Genomic DNA, 21780 nt, shown 5'->3' with positions numbered 1-21780 from the left:
GGCTGGATTTTTCCCAGTTTATAATCCATCCCAATGATTGGAGAAGTTGTAGCACTGTCTCCAGATGTTTGGTTAGGAGTTTTTTGGACTCTGCTATTAATAGAATATCGTCCAGGTACGGTACTACTAGGATCGATTTTTCTCTCAGGTGGGCGGCTACCTCCGCCATAATCTTGGTAAAGATTCTGGGAGCTGAGGATATCCCGAAGGGCAGGCATCTGAACTGGTGGTGCTCTGTTCTTCCGCCCATGTCCACTGCGAACCGCAGGTATTTCTGTGAATCTTTGTGGATCGGGATGTGAAAATACGCGTCCTTCAGATCGATGGACGCCATGTAGGCTCCTCTGGGGATCAACTTTATTGTCGAGGAGATGGTTTCCATTTTGAATCTCCTGTATCGGACGCAGGTGTTCAGGTCTTTCAGGTTTATTATCGTCCGGTGTTTCCCGCCGGGTTTTTTTTACTAAAAAGAGCCTGGAGTAATAGCCCTGGGTTTCCTCGTTTCGCGGTACGGGAGATATTGCGTTTAACCGCTGCAAGTCGCGCACGCTTTGCCCTAGTAAATGTAGCTGTTTTTTTGGGGCTCGCGTGGTAATGAATTTCCTTCTGGGGATGGATACCAGCTCTATCTGGTATCCGTGCTGTAGGATCTTTGGGATCCATGGGCCCCCGCAGATTGCGGCCCATTGATCCACAAAGCTCCCCAGCCTTGCCCCTACAGGGATGGCGTCAGGGTCTTTGCTTCGGTTCCCCCTGATGGGGGTTGAAGAGGATATTCCTTCCTCTGCCCCCCTTGGGGTAACTCCAGCGGCCTGTCTTGCCCTTGCCTCGGTAGGCCTCGGGCTGCTGCATTGGGGCCCGGGGAAAGGTCTTCACTCTCTGTGGTTTTTCCTCAGGGAACCCTTTTTTCCTGTCGGCCGCCTTCTCTAGAATTTTATCTAGGTCCGGTCCGAATAGAAATTGGCCATAGAATGGGAGGGCACACAATTTGTTTTTCGAGGCCAGGTCGCCTGACCATGACCTCAGCCATAACACCCTTCTGGCTGAGTTAGCGCGGGCTGTGGCTTTTGCTGAGAGTTTGACGGTCTCGGCGTCCGCTAGGAAGTTAGTGGCCATGCGCAGGATGGGAAGGGAGTTAAGGATCTGATCCCTCGGCGTTTTGTTGGTCAGATGTAGTTCCAGCTGCTCTAACCATACCCCCAGGGTCCGCGCCACGCAAGTGGCTGCGATCCCTGGCCTAAGGATGTTTGCCGCTGCCTCCCATGATTTCTTTAGGAGTCCCTCTGCCTTGCGATCCATGGGGTCTTTTAGCTGTGCGGCATCCTCAAAGGGCAGAGTCGTCCTCTTGGCTACCTTGGCCACCGGGACGTCTACCTTAGGTATTTCGTCCCAGCTTGCGCAAGCTTCCTCCTCCAGGGGGTATCTCCTTTTTACGCCTCGAGCGGAGTAGGAACCTGCGTCTGGTTTACTCCACTCTCTCTGAATTATTTTAGAGATGTTTTTGTGGACCGGGAAGGTATGTTTGCGCCTCTCCCCAAGTCCACTGAATATCTCATCCTGTCGGGTCCGCGGCTCTCTGGGCTGTTCTATTTTTAACGTAGCCCTAACTGATTTAATTAGTTCCGTCAATTCATCTTGATGGAACAAATATTTCCTGTAGTCCTCCTCCTCTGAGGACTCTTCGGCCGCCTGCTCCTCTTGCTCTGATCCGATGGAGTTCTCGGAATCAGAAGACTCCTCGGGAACATATGCCTTTCTTTGGCGTTTCGCTGGCGGTGCCGGCAGTGACGTTAGAGCTGATTGAACCTCTTCCTTCACCAGCTTTCTAACGTCATCCAGGAATCCCCCCGATTCCTCTCTGACTAGCCTAGCCACGCATGCCTTGCATAGAGGCCTCTGATACGTGGCTGGCAGTCTCGTCCCGCATTCCACGCACTTTCGCAGTTTTGTTCTGGGGGGGATGTCTTTTTTATCCCCCTGACAAACAAAGCATTTTTGCGGGTAAACATGCAATTTTTCCATACACAACATACTGGATATTTGCATTGTATTTTTGCCGCACTGGCTACTTACGGCCGCTGAGGCTGAGGTTTCAGCTGTCTCTGGGGCTGGAGCACTCATCTTTATACCAGTGCTGCAGACACCCTGCGACCTGTGATGCTGGTGTTCTGGCTTCTCTCAGGTTCCTATTTGAATTTTCGCGCTCCTGCGCTAAGCCCCGCCCCCTCCGCTCCTAATGCAGACTGGACGTGAGATGCGGCGCCCCGCCTCCTGCCGTCAAAGGGCTTCCTGGAGCGCCGCGCTGTAATTTCTGCCGGAGGACGAGGGGGACTGAGGCTCCCGCTTTGAACCCCCCATGGGCCGCCGCGGGAGGAACCTGGCCCGGGGGTTACCACCCTGATGTGGCGTCCCGGGAGTCGTCTGGCTGCGAAGGGATGACAGGGTGAGCCACTGCCTTCCGATCCGCCTGTATGCTTTCGCTGGCTTCTCCACCAGCTCCTCTCATAGATCCTGCCTCCTGGCAGGACAGGAAGACACTGAGGAAAGTGGGGAAGGGGGGGAGCTTTTAACCTCTCAGTATGTTCCTGTCCTACCAGGAGGAGGCAATCTCATTGGTGCTGTCGTGGAGACGACTGGGGGAAATACTGTTTTATTGATCCGTAAAACAAATAAAATACTAATCCACTGGCAAACCCAAAATATAACCTTTATTAATATAATTTGAAAGGCGTGAAAAACCACCATAGGTAAATAGGATTCCATTGTCTTCTTCTGGCATGAGCAAACAACATACTCATTATGTATGCAAGGCAAACAATGGGTACATTGATTATTCCCTCAAGTCTGCAAACCACTCAAAAAATTGAAGGAATTCCATTACAATAGAATGTCTTTTAAGCGGCTTGACAACTATTTTTATGCTGGCTAAAAACCAGCAGTAAACAAGTGAACAAATACTGCACTACTGCCCGCACGTAAAAGGGCCTTAAAAAATAGACTTGCTTGTTACCTGTGACTTCGTCCAGGTGGAATTTGTAATCTAATCTGTGTTTGGCTGTATTTTGAAACATAAAAAATTGAAATAGCGAAAGAAATGTAACTGCAATTTGCTATGTCAGCACAGTTCTGTACACTACATTTTTGTTCTTGTCATCTTTTGCTAGGATATAAAGGTTTTGTGGGCTGTTTACACATGAGCCACCACCGCATGAGAAAAACATGGTTTTTTCTAAATGTACACCTGCTACCTTAAGGGTTTGCCCTTAAGTCTTACTGATAGTCATCGCAAATGCAATTTTTTGAGGAAATTCTAGCCTTTTGAATTACAAAGGCAAATCCGTCTGTAGTATCAGAATGCATGGAATTAAAGCACTCTCTTTTTACTATTCCAGTTTTAATAATGGCTCTTACAATATTTTGCCCCAGGTGTGTAACTTATCGTGTGCTGTGAGCATCAATATTACGCGTTAATAGGACCGAACACCAACATTTAACCTCAATCACAGAAAATGGCCATATACTTACTAAGGAGGGCAGAGAACTGCATCCCCTCAACATGCAGGTAGCAAACTACCAACTGAGGGAGCTAATTTTGCTACCTGCATGTTGAGGGGTGCAGTTCTCTGCCCTCATTAGTCAGTAAGTATATGGCCATTTTCTGTGATTGTTTTTATATTTCTCCTTCTGTGACATTTATATTAGTGTAGGGACTCACTATAAGCAAGGAACCTTGACGCGATTAGTGAGCTGATGTATCTTGGCCAAAATCCAACTAATGCCTTGCATTTATTATTATTCAAATGCAGTGTGGCTTTAAAATGCCAGGGGGAGCCCAGGGTGGCAGTACCAATGTGGTTCCCTTTTTGAGGTGCAGGGCAACCCGCTGAACTATTATGGCGTCATTATTAGGTTGATGGTCTGCATTGTGCACTACGTGTATCAGAAGGTCTGCCACTTTGTATCTATTCTGTGTGGGAGTATACACAAAGCAGCTACCCCCCTCTATATTAAGAGTCTGTGTGAGTGGCTGTCTCATTGGTGTCCCTCACAAGTGTAATTAGCTCCCTCATTTGGTAGTTTGCTACCTGCATGTTGAGGGGATGCAGTTGTCTGCCCTCCTGTATCAGTAAGTATATGACCATTTTCTGTGATTGTCTTTATGTTTCCCCTTCTGTGACATAACTTTTAACCTCAGCTTATGGAAGACACTCCTAACAATTCCAAAGAGTTTAGGAACTCTACAGGGTATGAGGTGACTTGTTCAGTGTCCATAACATTATCCACCGCCAGATACTCTACAATTTCCCCTTCAACTTGTGAAATAATTTTTTCATTCATCTGTCCTACAGGTTCATTAGTTAGTGCCAAAATTGCCCTTTGACACAACCATTCTTTATTCCCCTTATTAGGTTGCAGTTCAGAATAAACCCTACTTATCAGTTCCTCTGTACTATGAACAACATTACAGAATTCACGATTTAATGTATTCATATACTGCTGAGGTGAAACGTACCTGGACAATTCCCAATGCACGAAATTTCAAATGCGCCTTAAAAACTCACCTCTTCAGGGAGGCATACCAAATCTCCTGACCTAGTCCTCCTGCCCCTCCCCTTGGCTCCCCACACCTTCCACCCGGCTTACCACATTCGACCTCTACCCCTGCACCTCATTACTGCCCCCACCCTGTTTACTTTCTAATAACGGATTTCCACATATAATTCCCATACTGCCTGTGTTCCCCCATGCCTCATCCCTCCCTTGTACCTCCTGTACCACCCCCACCCCATTTGTTTCAAACTGATTGTATATCACATGTAATTGTCTGTGTTTCTCCCATGCTTGAAAGCGCTGCGGAATAAGTTGGCACTATACAAATAAGATTATTATGTGTCTTTCATTCAAGTTGTAGGGCAAAATCTGTTTGTGTCGTACAGCCCAGCTTTCATTTCTTACACAGCTGAGGTAAAATAAAAGCTGCGCTGTGATTGGTTGGTATTTCTTATACTGCTGGGGTAAAATTAAAGCTGCGCTGTGATTGGCTGCTATGGGCAACACAGATTTCCTTTAAAATCTCAATCCATGTTAATGTGTCTTTTATTCAAGTTTTAATCCCCGGCAACGCTGGGTATTCCTGCTAACTTAATAATTGCACATGTGTGGCAACGCCACTTGCCCTCACGTGTCTGCTCATTTGGGGAGGCCTAGCTTATGATGTGCACCCCTTTCCCTTCCGCTCCGCAGGACTTAATAATCACATACGTGCGGCAACGACATCTGCCATCATGTGTTGGCATAACTTATGACGTGCACCCCCTTCCCCTCCACCTCGCCCAACGGCGTGGCATCAGAGCAGAGGTGTGCTTACGCATCACCAAATAAATCTGTCTTGTCGCGCTCTCTAGAGAACTCTATAAATTTTGGGGATAAAACATATCCTATGTCCTTCCTCAAGATGCAAGCTATCTCCCTGCCAAATTTCATCAAAATCACTTTAGCGGTTCAGCTGTGAAAAAGTAACAGACAGACAGTTACTTTGGCATTTATCATACGGTATTAGTATGAATAAATGAAGAACACAATCAATACAGGTCAAAACTGAATTCATTAGGAGAGTAACTATACAAATAAAGACGCAGAGTCAATAAGCAATGTGTATTTGTACACCTATTCATCCAAAGTGGGGAAGATAGAGCATCAATCAATATGCATCCACTTAGCTGAAAAGTTGAAGTAATTCTCCAGACCCGTCCAGCAAATAACCACGCTAGGTTAAGAGGCTACAATTACAGTTATTTTCTGCGCTACACAAAAGCTGCATTTGCTCATTTGTCTGGTGGTCGGCAGCACCTACAGGGTCATTTCATGTGTAGTAGACTTTCCACAGCAGAAAAGTTTGGTGCAAATCCATGTAAAAGTCAGCATGTGTTTTGTGGATTTTGCATGGATTTCACCTCATGATTTGGAAAGGTGAAATAGTCACTGAAAATCCACAGCTTAAACTGATAAATAAAATGTATAGAGCAGCACTGAGATTGGGAGACACGTCTCACAAGGGGCTCGCTCCAAACTAACAAAAAGTCAAAATTCAAAGTCGAGGGAGCCAGCACATCCAGCAAGTGAATATATTTCAGTATTCGCACCGCTTCAGTCCTTGTGCACCTCTCTTGGACTGAGTACGGTTCACAGGAACTGAAATGTTGCTAATACAGTATTCACGCAGGCGAGTGCGATTTTGTCCAATGACCAATGTGCGATTTTCATACGTTTCTTTGATTTTCACGTGATTGGCATCCTTTTTTCATGCGGCGTTAAAAATTTGCACCTTCTGGTTCTTTGTTTCATGTGATCCCCAGAGTAACATGCATTAATAATGGATCGCACTTGTATGCTCTTGCGTGTGATTTTTTTTTTTAATGCTCCTATAGAACATAGTGGGCGACTCTTAAACAAGAATTACACAAGAGTCAAAAATAGGCCATGCAGTGGATGTTCCAAACTCAGATTCATGTGTGAATTAACCTATTCATCAAGTGAATGGGATCTTTTTCCATTTCAGTTCTGTCTATTTCGAACAGGACTTGCACTTTAAAAACGCCCTTGTGAATACAGCCTAAAACTGCCTTCACACTTGCAAGAAAATTGCGCGATTTTAGAGCGATGCGATTGTGGGAGAAAACGCACAATTATGCAACCGATGCTTTTCAATGGCTTCATTCCTATTTGCGATGTTGCAAGATTTGAAAAATTGCTGCCTGCCCTATCTTTCTGCACTTTGCAATTTTTTTCTCGGCCATGTTTTCCAATGAGGCCTCCAATTTATCGCATCACAGCACATGAACGTGTAGTGTTTGTGTGATGCGTTTTTCACATTACAAACTCCTATTTGCAGATAGAAGCAATGCAAGATTATTTTTAGGAAAAAGCATCGCTGACAGTGAAAAATCACGTGAACAAGAAATACGATTTTGCTGCGATCGTCTCACGGCAATATCACAATCGCCAGTGTGAGTTTCTCGGCCCAATATCTCGCTTGTCCGTGTAGATAGCCTTGATGTAATGACGTAAAAAGCTCTTCACTTGCTGGATGTGCCGTCTCCCTCTACTTTACTGGATTCACAGTATAAATTGGCATGCAGCAGATTTTCTCCCACACCACGAGCCTCAGATTTGTTACAACACAAGCCGAGCACATGAGATTTCAAGATGGAAGATTTTCCGCATGGAAAATCCACAGCATTTAGGCCTCATGTCTACGGGCACGCAGAGTAGTATTAAGCAGCGGTTTCCACCTGTGCCTGCAGCCATGAGGCCTAAAAATACATTTACTCACCTGTCTGGCTGCCCGTGCGGGTCTTCTCTGTTGTGGCCGGATCCACTTTCTTCTGCACGGCGGGTGTGCCATTTTTTTTTTTTAAATCACCTGCTCTTCGCCGGATCCGCGGCATGGACGGCTTCCATTGTCTTCAATGGAAGCCGTCCGTGCAATAAACCGCAGAAAATGGAGCATGAATGGAACAAAAATGACATCTGCAGGTATTTATTTACCTGCGGATGCCCGATGAATGTCCATGGGCATACTGAACTGCGGATCATCCGCACGGATTCCACAATTCAATTTTGCCCGTGGATATATGAGGCCTTATACTATATGTGAACATACCTTCCACAAGCAGATGATTGGGCGGACAAACATTAGTTCACAATCATCTCTACGTAAATAAAACGGGCTATGTCAATCACATCGTATGCTGTTTTGATCAACTTCAGACCAACATTCATAAACAGGTAAAAGTACAAATACAAACTATTTAAAAACACAAGATAGAATACTAAAATCAGTTCCTTAGCAGAGAATACACAGATCTTAGAAACTTTTAATTACCAGATACCGACCACATAACAATAACATTTTCACAAATCAAATCTCCCAGCATGAAGAACAACACTGTCACCAGATCAATTAGTAGGGGACTGGATAATAAATCCAAGAGCGCAACCTAGTGGTGATAGCCGTGCATTGTCAGAATGTACTTATTGTTAGCTGCTTAGAAAAAAACCTGCATCAGCCTTAATTGAACACTTTAGAAGAGTCGGAATCTAGGCCATTAAAACACTGGAGAATCAACAATTTGATTTCAGTTCCTTTCTCAGAAGCTCCAGATGAATCATTTGCTGATAGCAGCAACCTCAAACAGAATGTTCAAATATACTTATTAATGTTTCACTCGCGTACTTGTAAAGACTTTCCAGCATATCGCTCTCAGGTACAGCACTTGCAAATAAATGTGTTATGAAGAAACAGAAAAATGAGTTTATTGGCCGATTTGGTGAATACCTTATATACTGGCACGTCCTGCGGCTTCTGTAGATACATTGTGTCCAGTAGCTGGAAGTCTACTGTATGAGACATATATACAGCTATGAAGAGGAGTGTGTGACACTACCTCAGCTCTTATAATTGGATATTTAGGTTTATTTAAAAGGAAGCTATATATATGGTAAACATAGGACATACGATACGAGCTCATCTGATGAAAAAGCCCCTCCGTCAGATCTTAATAGAATACTTGCCTGCAGCCACAGCCTGCATTGGAATATAGATACTTAACAGCATGAGACAAGTTTCTAGCTATGTCTCTTTGTCTAAAAACATTTTACTAATTAAATGTATCAGCACTAACAGCCTAAAATATTAAAGTCAAGCTGTGAATATCAATCAGTGTGCTACACTGAACATCACTGAATGATTTGCAACAAAGATTAGGTTTTCCTTAGAAAAACTGAACCTAATTACTAGCAGACAATGAAATTAAGTTCAAAAGAAATGCAGAAGTGGCCAATGCATTGGAAGACATACACATGTCCACATATGTATGAAGGAGTACCTGTCATAACAAGAGACAAGCATCCTGATACTGAACACAGCAGTGTGGGAAATGAAAGCAGCAGGATGGGAGAAATGCATAGCACATGAAAGAACTAGCAGGATCAAGAAGCCGGGTAGCATGGCCGAGACTCTGTGTGCCAGCTCAAAAATTGTGTGTTCTTGTCGAGCATTATCCAATAGCAGCATTATGTGCCACTTACTAATTATTACTTTTAGTATAATTTGCAATTAATTCCAGGGTGATGTACATATATTATTTTTCAAATGTAACATTTGTCATTTTATGTGATAAGTAAAAGCATTCAAAAGTTATCAATACTATTCTGAGACTGTTTTCATAACATCTTGTACTTTACGCTAGTGGTAAATGGTCAACAAAAAGTTTTGTCTTTATTAAGAAAAAAAATCAATTTACTGAAAATTTGGAAAAATTTGCAATTTTCAAAACGTGGAGTTTTTCTCCCTGTAAGACAGATAGCCAAACACCACAAAATTGGTAATATTTAAACTTCCCATAGGCCTACATTATATTGCAATCATTTTTTAAGTTTTATTTTATTTTTTAGGACTCCGAAAACTATAAAAGTTTAGCAGTAATTTATCACATTTACTAGCAAATTTCAAATGCAGTATTTTGTTTTTGTTTTTTTAAGGACCGGCAATAAACTGCTCTTACACATGCATTCAGAAAATGCTGCTCAAAATCACGGCATTTAACCGAAACTTCAAGTGGCATTTTCCAAAGCATTGTACAGTGTTTGACAGCGCTTTTTACTGCACTCCATCATTGTGATGGGTGATGAGATGTGTTAAAAAGCGCTAAAACACGCATAAACGGGATCGCTCGAAACAAATGGCATTAGAAACGTTGCATTTCAGTGCAGGCCTGCAGAGCCTCATTGAAATCAATGGCGGCGCTGTACTGCGGTTAGCAGGAAAAAGCTGAGAGCGGCCTTACGGTTAGACAGTTTTGCTAAATGAAACATTTTGAGTTTGTTTCCACTGATATCAAAATTACACATCTCAGTGTCATTATATGTAAGTGTTTAAAATCGGGAGGATGATTTGCAATAACCCCGTATTCTCCATACTGTACAGGAATCTCCTTTGCACATTTATACCAGTGCTATCTAACACTGCCTGATAATTAAAATGAAAGGAAACAAAAGAGGAGCTCGTAACCATTAGCTAATTCATAATCTCCACCTGTGGAAGACAATGTGTTTTATGAAGTATAAAAATACATTAAAAGATTGAATGAATATAAGTGAAAACCAAAATGTTTAATAAAAGTGCGGAAAGTGAAAAATATCATGTATTGTCTTCAAAGGCAACGGCTGTGATGAACGCCATTAGCGGCTTCATTTAGACATGCTTCATCGACGTTCGCTTAACACATGTTGGAACACAAGCAGTCATGTTCACATAAATCATATCAATTTATTCATGAAGGGAAACTAAAAGCTAAGCAAGAAGATGAATACAAATTGCAAAAAAAGTGAAAGATGTACAGACTGCTGGGTGTGAAAGAACATGTAATAAAGATTGCCTACACACAGTAAGCTCCATTTACTCTACCACACAAGCTTTGACAAATAAGAAATCTACTCAGTTGTGAATACTCTATAGAACATTGCAAACTGGTATGACGGCCATCACCAGTCCCACCACTTCATACCACACAGATCTGCCTTTTTATAGAGTCCTTCCCTCTGTGTTACTAAGTTCTTTTCATACTACAGTAGAAGCACAGCTTCTGTTGTCAACGGAGGTATGGCAGATCCACTTACAAATGTAGAGCCATCGGAGTTCTGCTATTACGACAGCAAGAGTAGCACTGCAGACTATGCTGTTCCTGCCATCAAACAGCAACAGAATCCTTACCGAACAGGAGACATGCTAGTCTGAATGGAACCTTATTCAAAGCTTGCATTATATCCTGCCCATCTATCTACGGGTCGGCGCACATGGAGAACTCAGGAGTAGAGATGAGCGAGCATACTTGCTAAGGCAAACTACTTGAGTGAGTAGTGCCTTATGTGAGTACCTGCCCGCTCGTCTCTAAAGATTCGGATGCCGGCGGGGGGCGGGGAGGAACGGGGGGAGATCTATCTCTCACTCTCTCCCCCCCCCGCTCCTCCCTGCTCATTCCCGCAACTCACCGCTTTCCCCCGTCGCCACCCGAATCTTTAGAGACGAGCAGGCAGGTACTCACATAAGGCACTACTCGCTCGAGTAGTTTGCCTTAGCGAGTACGCTCGCTCAGCTCTACTCAGGAGTACAAGGTAGCAGCTCCGAGTTTCTATGGTTCATGCGCCCATATGCACTGTGTGACATGCAGTATTCTCCTCTAGCAGGACATATCTGTAATATGGCTGTATGCAAGGGCCCAAAACCTCATGTCGTAATGTGTACATGAAAGCGGTTAAAGGTTCAACCTCCAGTTTATGACCACCATACTCTCTGCCCCATAAAAATGAATGCAGTAAGATTAGGGCTCCTAATGATAAATTGCACAAGCTTTTGAAGTGTACAACAGAAAAAACTGGACTTAGCATGACGGTCTAGGCTCATCTTCAATGCTGAACCAAGAAATTATTGCCTACTTGCAAGAGTAATAATACTCACAGCTTTGCATGAATTATACAGAGCACTGCTTATTGAGTGGCTGAGGAAGTCAAGCTAAATGTTTTCCAAAACTGTGGTACATGGAATAATATAAAAAAATAAACTGATGTGTGTAGTACTCATTTTACTTTGAAGGTTGAGATTTTTCATTAAATCTACAGATAACCCCTCCCGGTTATATGACAAACACTCTTTTTTTAAGAAAAAAAAATCAAGCAGCTAAGATTTGTTGTTTTGCTGCAAAACTCGGCATGCAGTTACATCTCAGGCAGAAATGCAAATTATTAGAGTTGTGACATGATTAGATGAACTATCTAGCCACTCTTGGCCTATAAAAATGCTCTGGGAGGCCACTTGTGTGTAGTGACCTCTTTTTGCATTTGTGTAGAGCTTGTTGACCACTAGACGTCTCTACGATGCAAGTGAAGTGATTTTGTCCAGGTAACAGAGTGTAAGAGAAGGCGCATTATTGCAATGCAAGAAGCTGGATGATCGTATTGATGCACTGCCTGCCACCAGGGCCGCTCTGACCAGACGGTTAGAAGGTGTTGGGGTCAGTGGATGCGTGAGGACATGCACACAAGGTCACCAGGCTCAGGGAGCCCTCAACAGCCCATCAATACAGAGGATCGCCTGATTGTCCGACAAGCACGAGCAGCTCCAACTGTTTCGTTGTCTGCCATCCATAAACATGGGCATAATTGTTACAGGCCCATGTGTCTGTCAGAACTATTTCCAGGAGCTTGGCTGAAGGATGTCTTTTCTCATGGAGCCCATTACCTGTAATGCCTTGGACACCCATCACCGCCTCCATTCGCAGTGGTGTCGCTAACGACAAAACTGGACTGCTAGGGAGTGGAACCAGGCTATTTTCAGCAACTAATCCAGGTTTAGTTCGGAAGTGAAGATCATCATGTTCATATCTGTAAATCTAGAGGTGACCGCCTCAATCCTGCCTTTGCTGCGAAGTGGCATATAGCCCCTACTGCTTGTGTGATGGTCTGGAGGGCCATCACATAGGACAGAAGGTATCTGTGGGGACGTTGAGCCATGTGGCCTGGATAGCTACCAACAACTATGGTATTTGTAGATGCAGGATATTGGGTGTAGGTGGACCTATCCATCACATCTTATAAATACTTAATTGGGCTAATTTTGGCCAAATGTGCAGGCCACACCATTTGTAGGAATTCTCCAAAATGCTATTCGAACCAATTCCGGATAACCTGGGCCCAATGCAATGGTGTATTATCCTAGTAGAATATCACATCATTATGAGGGTACATAAAGTCAACGAAAAGCAGCAAATCGTCCCCAAGGAATGAAACATAGCAGGCACTAATCAATGACATGTTTTGGCGGACTAGTGGACCCAACCCATGCCATAAAAACACACCCTACATGAGTATGGCACCCCAACCATTCTGCACAGTGCCTTGCTGACAACTGGGGTATATGGCTTCATGCGATCTGCACCACACACAAACCCTAGCATCAGCTTAAAACAATTGATCCCGTTACTCATCAGAACATGCCAGATGTTGCTATTCCTCTAAGGTCCAGTTAGCAACCTCATGAACCCACGTGAGCTGCTGTGTTTCCTGTAACAAAAGTACTCTGGTGGGTCTTCTGCTCTCATAAACCATGAAAGCTGAAAAACACTGCTCTGACCTGTGGGATATGTGTATGGGGACTCCAGCAGAAATCACATCTACATTTAATGCAGGAGTCACTTGTCTGTTTACATGAATTTATCTAGCCAAACACCGCCCGCTGCGATCATAAAGCTTCCATAGGCGGCCACTGCACTATCCCCCATGGGTAGTAATTCCTTCAATGAAGTTTTCCCGGTACACATTTGACACTGTGGATCAAGGAATATTAAATGTATTTAAGAAGAGAAGAAGATGGATCCAGGAAACTACAGGCCTGCGAGCCTGACTTTTATACCGGGAAAGATCTTTAAACAAAATAATAAACAGCATGCATACAAGTACTTGGATAAAAATGGAGTAATTAACCAAAGTCAGCATGGGTTTGTAAAAAACACGTCATGCCAGACAAATCCAATTTGTCAAAGCATGTGACAAAGCATCTCATACCATCCTTTTTTGTAAAAATGACCAAATATGGGATCGACAAGGCAAATGGTGGAGTTATAACTTGCTTAGTGTTTGTACTCAAAGAGTGGTCATAAATGGCTACACATCCAATTGGAAGGATGTATCAAGTGGGGTACCACAAGGATCTGTCCTGGGCCTAGTGTTGTTCACATTTTTATAAATTATCTAGATGGGGCCACAACTAACAGAATGGTATTTAACAGGGAGAAATCAAAAAGTCCTACTTACAGAATGGGAAGAATTGGACTAAGCAGCAGCACATGTGAAAATGACTTGAGTATACTAACAAATGACAGACTGAACATGAGTCAACTGTGTGATGCAGCAGTAGCTGCCAAAAAGACAAATACAGTTCTGGGATGTATTAAGAGAAGCATGGGGTCTAGATTACATGAAGTAATTATCCCCCTCTAGTCTTCTTTGGCCAGACTTTTTGTTGAATACTGTGTCTAGTTCTGGGCACCCCAATTAAAAGAAAAATACATTGACAAACTGGAGGAAGTTCAGAGAAGAGCAAGCAGGAGGGTGAGTGGTCTGCAAACCTTGTCCGATGAGGAACGCTTAAAGGATCTGGGAATGTTAAGCTTGCAGAAAAAAAGGCTATGAGGAGACACAATTGCTGTTTACAAATATCTGAATGGCTGGCACAGTGCAGAGGGATCAGCCCTATTCTCATTTGCAGAAAGAAAGACTAGAAACCATTTGATGAAGCTGAAAAGGGAAGAGACACAGATTAGGTATTAGAGAAAACTTTTTGATGTGAGAGTGATCAATGTGCAGAACAGGGTGACACGAGAGGTGGTGAATTTTTCTTCAATGGAAGCCTTCAAACAGAGGTTGCCCAGACATCTGTCTGGGATGATTTAGTGAATTCTGCGTTGAACAGGGGGTTGGACCCCATGACACTGGAGGTCCCTTCCAACTCTACCATTCTATGAGATAAGCTGCTCCCCTAGGAGTATGGTGGCAGCTTACCGTCTTCTTCTCACTGAGAACACACACTTAGCCGAGCATGCATGTGCACGGCGGGTGGGGGAATAGCTGTGAGTCAAATGAGCACCTTCGTAACATATGGACTGCTTAAAGCTGGCTATACATATAAGCTGATCAAACAATGCTAGGCCATTTTACTTGCTGGATACATCTGTTGCAGGTATTGTAAGTCACTTTGTATACTGTCGTATATGAAGTTAGACTTGCTGAAGCACTGTTTAAAGCAAAAATTACATTCATATACAGAATTTTACATCTTCGCTTTATGATTTAATTTGACTACTCAGGTTTACTTTGAGAATATAGAACATTTATCACCAGTTTATAGGCAATACTTCTTTATTCTTCCAGCTGCTGCTGCAAACCTTGCGTCTTTTACATATACCTAGCTTACACTTTTATAAGAGTTCTTATAATAGGTTATTTAAGTAGTTAAGGCAATTACCATGATATACCAGATGTTTCTGCGCTTACTGTAGAAAGTAGGCAGCAAAGTAATAACTCGTTTATGTATTTTTTATGCTTTTCACCTCTATTCTCATTGCATACAATGTACAAATTATTCCCACAGCTTTGTCATTGCTGTTCAGAAGAGACAAGTCAATAAGCTGTAGGCATTAGCAGCATATTCAACTGCTTCAGTACTTTACCAAATCAATACAGATTTGTGCTACACATTCAAAAACCCACTGCTGAGCAAAACACTAAAAAAGGACCAATCAAAGTAATTTACAGTTCAACTGACCTTTCTGCCTTTCTCTGTTTTCCTTGATTCCACTGTGCATTTATTTCTTTGTTCATTAAACATTTCAGACAGTCCGCCTATTGCATCAGAAGCTGAAGTTTTACTTTCAATACCTAGAAATCCATTAAATGAAACATCTAATTAGGGTTCAAAAATATAAACCTTGAAGGCACATTTAACACTTTGCAGTACTGAACAATCTTGACAAAATGGACTATGATTGCCCCAACCGATCATGTGAAGGACATTGAAAACAACATGGAACGCCATTACATCTATTTTCTTGCACAAGTATGACAAGCATGTAGAAGAAACGCAAGACTCCTACAAAGAGAGATGCAAAGATTTCATGCAAAGAGTCATCTTGTATCGGGCATAGCTGTAAAGATCAATCTACTGTAAGAATAAAAGTGTTGAAAAGGATGGAGAACATTTTAGATCTAACCCCTGTAGACTTCCCTGGTCAAAGCTTCAAGCACCCCTGCTAGTATGTATTCACTCATATCTCACTATGCATAGTACAAAAAGTACTTGGAAAAGCCATAACCCTTGAAAGGAAGGTTTAATTTCATGATCTTCTGCTCTTCACACAATAAACCATCTCGTAGGTCAACAAAGTAAAATGCAGAGAAAAAGTTTTATTGATCCAGATTAAAACTAGCAATAGATAAGATGTATCCGAGTCTATGATTAAGAGCTTCAGGATTCAAAGCCCATTACAGGACTCTCCCGCTGTGCAGTACATCTCTGCATGCCAGCATTCAAGATTCCATTTCTCTACTTTGGCTTTTAAAACGAATCAATACAGTCTTTGTTTGCCCTTTACTTTCGCATGCTAAAAGTGTCATCTTCTCTGTGGTCAAGTGCAATGTTAAGAACTCCATTAAAAGCCAAGTAAAACAAAAGTTAGAGGTTCTTCCTGTTAAAGGGGTTGTCCCGAGGCAGCAAGTGGGTCTATACACTTCTGCATGGCCATAATAATGCACTTTGTAATGTACATTGTGCATTAATTATGAGCCATACAGAAGTTATAAAAAGTTTTATACTTACCTGCTCCGTTGCTGGCGTCCTCGTCTCCATGGTGCCGACTAATTTTCGCCCTCCGATGGCCAAATTAGCCGCGCTTGCGCAGTCCGGGTCTTCTCCTCTTCTCTATGGGGCTCCGTGTAGCTCCGCCCCGTCACGTGCCGATTCCAGCCAATCAGGAGGCTGGAATCGGCAATGGACCGCACAGAAGCCCTGCGGTCCATGAAGACAGAGGATCCCGGCGGCCATCTTCAGCAGGTGAGTATGAAGACGCCGGACCGCCGGGATTCAGGTAAGCGCTGTGCGGGTGGTTTTTTTAACCCCTGCATCAGGGTTGTCTCGCGCCGAACGGGGGGGGGGGGGGTTTAAAAAAAAAAAAAAACCCGTTTCGGCGCGGGACAACCCCTTTAAGTTGCAGAACCATATCTATGACCAACTTAAATGTGTAAGCGTGGGTCTTCTATCTGTATTACCCCCTCTGCCTGGTATATAGTATTGAAGTTCTCGGGGAATTGATTTTCAAACCTGCTTGCTTAGTTTGTACTCTTGATATTAGCTGCAAAACAGTTTCAAACTCTGAATGTAGTTATGCTTTAAATGCCTTTAGATGGAGTTTGTACATATGTCTTTGAGTAATAAAAGAGTTGACCTGACAAGATGGACAGCAATCAGCGAATGAACTGGATACTAGAACCCCAACCTATTGCCCCTGAGGGTTGCTACCAGGTAATTGTAGCATTAAATTGTACCTATTTAAATGAATTAACAACCATATAATGCACAGACGGAGAGGCTCTTTGCAGCAGGGTTCAGGTTGGGGGACACTTTGCTATGACACCCACAAAGTAATACAATGCATTTCTGACAGAACATAAAATATGTCATGTGGTCGAGGTGGTGTATGGAGCGGGCTCGGGATATAGGCATACTCCATACCTATTGGGTGCCAGCAGTGCAACAACTAGCTGCAATGAAGACGTTTAATCATTTAGATGCTGCGGTCAACACTGACCACAACATCAAAGACGTTAGTGGGGAAAGTCCTCTTTGAGGGTCATTGACAAGTTGATATGGCGGCCTGAAGCCTAATGCGATACAGAAGTAGTAAAATATGCTTTTTTTTGTGCCACACGGTTATTTTATGCTATGTGGTTACAGATTAAAACATAAAGGGGAAACATAAATCAAAATCAATGGTTACAGGCAACCCCCAAATTTGAGGAACTTTATAATCAGGAGTGCAATACCTTCTGACACACAAAAAGGAACTTATCCCTGTAATGTAAGGAGCTGCAAGACCTCCTCACATGTACTGACCACGGACAGGCTACAAATCCCCAACACACAACGGGACTAAAAGACCCCGGGGACATTCACATGGTCCACGTCTGATGTTGTGTACCTAATCATGTGCCTTTACATTGAAGAAACAGGCCAAAAACTGAAAGTGAGGATGAGGTCTCACTACCACACCATTAGGGCTTGTTCAGATGAGCGTAGTTGTCAGCGCTGCTAGCAGCAAGAAAAGCTCACTGTGAAGATCATGTGAACGAGCTGCTTCAAGCTGCCTGAAGCAGCCCGTTCACATGCTCCGAGGTGTGGGCTGTGTGCTTTCAAGGCTCCCATAGGAGCCTATGGAAAGCATGCAGAAAACATAGGACATGTCCTATCTTTGCCCACACCTTGGAGCCAACATGCGAGTTTACACTCACATGTCCTGTCTTTAGTTAGGTGCACAAAACCCCACGCAGCTAACAACCTCCATGTGAACGCTTCTATAGGAACCTATTGGTTTCTATTAAAAGCGTGTTCTGTGCGTGGCTAGCAGCACGCAAAACTACATTCATCTGAACAAGCCCTTAAAAAAAGAAAGACAGAATTACCGGTGGCTGAGCACTTTCCTAGTCACGGACATAACAGAGCACACGAAAGTCACCATATTAAAAGGTGATTTCAAATCACAAAGCCTTAGAACAAATTTATAACAACTTTTGACACTTTCAACAGAGGCATAAATTGTTCAAGAGGATTCATGCGTGACTGGGAAGTATGAGAACTCTATAGCACAGATAACACTCTGGCCTGGTAACCCTCTAACACAAATTCAGAGACCATAAAACCTTCACATCTTTATCAGTGGACTATTTAAGTATTCATTTCTCTGCTCATCCTGTTGTGGTATTTTCTTAGGCCTCTTACACACGCGCTACAAAATCAACGCTACAAAACACATGTATGTGAAGCCCATGGTTTCCAGTGGGTTCTTTCAGACTACAAATATCTTTCATGTGAAAGAACCTGTTGGATACCATGGGCTTCTCATACATGTGTTTTGTAGCGATGATGTATGAAGCCCATGGTTTTCAACAGATTCTTTCACATGAGAGATGTTTTGTAGCCTGAAAGAACCCATTAGAAACCACGAGCTTCACATACATGTGTTTTGTAGCGAGATTTTGTAGCCTGTGTAAAAGTTGCCTTAAGTGCAAATTAATCACATCCATGTCTGTGCCTTGTCATAAGTATGTGTGTGTGTGTGTATATATTATATGCATGTCTCTTCGGATCTATTCCATTATGCCTGAGAAAGCATGCTGAGATTTTTAAAAGCTCGCTATATCATGTATTTTTGTTAGCCATTAAAAAATATCTCTACAAGATTACTTGGTTTCTCTTGCTGAGGACAATCACGAAATCAATGGAGAAACATTGAGATTACTTACTGTAACTGGTTATCCATAAGCCCATGACTTCACCTCTAAGAGACAGCCTCCCATTCACACAGGAAACTAGAATCTACCAGATCGCATTAGAGATGGGAATAAACTCTATATTCCAAATTCTCCTAAGCAAGATTCATGCATCCATGAGGGGGATATTTTAGATCCCATAAACATTACATATTTTTCTTAGAACACATATTTTTGAATATTTTATTTAAGCTTTTTTCACCCTTTTTGCACTTAATCTGTTAGACCATGTTATTCCCTCCTTTAAAGTTATTTTTACCAGTAAATAATTAGAACCTTCCCCCCACCCTCCCAATAGTGACTGTAAATTTGGAAAAAATCTGCACAAAAATGTCATTTTTTAATTGTAGATTTTGAATATCTTATCAAAATATTACTTAGCTTAGAACTTAGTTGCCTTAAAAACACCCTGTCACCATTGTATTGCAACCCCTATCGGAGAACACCATAGCACAGTGGAAGACTGACTGATTACAGTGATATGTCTGCTGTGTGTAACTATGCAGTAGTTTTGGAGAAACTTGCATTTTATCAATACCAGCACATGCAGAGAGAACTAGAGTAGCCCTGGATATTAGTTAGCTGCAGACTAGCCTCACCCATTCCACCCTCCAGCCATTGATTAACTGCTGTCTGTCTATTAATGTGCATAGTGAGAACTGCCAATCAATGGCTGAAGGGCAGGGTCCATGTGGCTAGCCTGCAGCTCACACATATCAAGGACTAGTTCTTGGTGATACTGCTTCTAACAAAATGCAAATTTCTCCAAAACTGCTGCACAGATACATACAGATCACTATAATCAGTGTGGCAGGGACTACGTTACAGTGCTCTGTGACTACCAAAACATGGTGACAGATTCCTTTTAAGTGCATTTTTAGCTCTTCGTAACAGAACTTATTTTACACTTAAGTACCATTAAATCATTTACCCTTTTGTGTTCTGGCAGTCATAACCCTATTTTCACCAGTGTAGCTGTATGAAACCTTGTTTTTTGGCAGGAGGAGTTGTAGTTTTTATAAGAATGCATTTTGGGTACATATAATGTATTGAATAACTTTCATTTTTTGAACAAGCTCTATTAGTCCAAAACTGTAATGATCTTTTGCTGCAGAAAGAACAGCACTCGTCCTAAACTACTGGTGAGGGTTAAAGGGGTTGTACTGAAACCGCAAGTTATTCCCTATCCAAAGGATAGGGGGATAACTTGATGATTGGTGGGGATCTCACAGCTAAGACCCCAAACAAATCCCAAGAACGGGGGTTCTGTGTCCCCCAACCTCCTCATTGTGGACTTACTGCACCCCCTGCAGTGAGTAAGATACTGAATGGAGCACTGGTTGCTGGCGCGCCATTCATTTTTAATTTGACTGCCATAGATAGCCAAGCAACAGGCACTCAGGTATTTTTGTTAGCACCATTGAAATTGAGCACCGATCATGCATGCTCAGCCAGCACTCCATTCTGTGTGACATCCCTGCATGGGTGAGTGGGTGGGTGTAAAGGGACTCTGCAGTGATGAGAGAGGGGGACATGGGAACCCCATTCTCAGGACTGGTGTGGGTCCCATCAGTGACCCACGCCAATCAGCAAGTTATTCCCCATCCTGCGGCTAGGGGATAACATGCAACTCTGGTACAACTCCTTTAAGCTTTCCCTTACACCCATGACAGCATCTTTGAGAAAATATACTAGACAATATCTTTACAAGGGAAGGAGCTATTGGCTGAAGGATTCTGCTCCCAACACCTAAGTGAACCACTAACTGGATATTTAGTCTATAGGGTTTATAAAAACGTACCTTGAGAGCTGCAGGTGGCAGCTGTGCAATCCTGGTCAAATGATACACTATTGTTTTTCCACCGACAAGGTAGATACTGCCCTAATGAAACACGCCAAAAAGGGAAATCCAGACCCACAAATGATAAAGCTAGCTGAACAGCTCTAACTAGCCATCTAAACCACCATTCTGCTAGTTAATTTTGGTCCTTTAGTTCAGCTCTGGAATTGTACAAATATTTGAGATGATTCTCCACTCTTTAGCAGCCTTCATGTATTTGATCAGGGACCAAGAAGGAGGGACTGAGGAGGTGCAAGGTGTTCCTAACGTTAAAGCTGTCTGGGAAGTTCCAGTTTCCTGTCCAGATAGGAAGTGGTTTCTTATAAAGAATGTCATGGGCGTAAGGGAAAAGAAAATGCCATGCAAGGAAAACTAAATATGTAATTTCCATTTATGTCTTCAATGTTCTTCATTGCTCCACTGTGTGGCAGTTACGAACGTGTGGACAACCTAAGCATGGGAGCCCACACGATCGCACCCCAAAACGGGGTAGAGAGAACGGATTGGGATAGATGCACACAGGTAGCACCAGGGTCACACGGGATTCACACAGGTTTCAGGCAACTGTCCCTGTTCTACACGGGAGGATGGCGTGGCCCTACCTAAGCGGGAAACATTGCCCCAATAAGGGCAGCCCAGCGGTCTTTGGATCTGGGCCCTAGCTGAACCTAGGAGCCACGCCACAGAACAGGAGACATACACATGCTACATGACAGAGACAGAACCACAGGATACACAGCATACAGCAGCCACAATGCAACCACTAGTAACAGATAAGCTGAATA

General features: G+C 43.0%; 1 protein-coding gene across 2 annotated transcripts in view; it reads right to left on the bottom strand.

Moving 5' to 3' along the window:
• MCPH1 (microcephalin 1) overlaps nucleotides 1-21780 on the bottom strand; it is a 279100-nt gene that overhangs the window by 239929 nt on the left and 17391 nt on the right. For both annotated transcript variants that reach the window (XM_066603603.1, XM_066603613.1), the window contains exon 9: nucleotides 15380-15492. In XM_066603603.1, the coding sequence (XP_066459700.1) occupies nucleotides 15380-15492 (113 nt within the window). The remainder of the gene's footprint in view (nucleotides 1-15379; nucleotides 15493-21780) is intronic.

This window comes from Eleutherodactylus coqui, chromosome 1, assembly GCF_035609145.1.
Source record: "Eleutherodactylus coqui strain aEleCoq1 chromosome 1, aEleCoq1.hap1, whole genome shotgun sequence".
Classification (NCBI taxonomy): domain Eukaryota; kingdom Metazoa; phylum Chordata; class Amphibia; order Anura; family Eleutherodactylidae; genus Eleutherodactylus; species Eleutherodactylus coqui.
The sequence above is the reverse complement of the archived record's forward strand: the minus strand, read 5'-3'. Positions and strand labels throughout refer to the sequence as shown.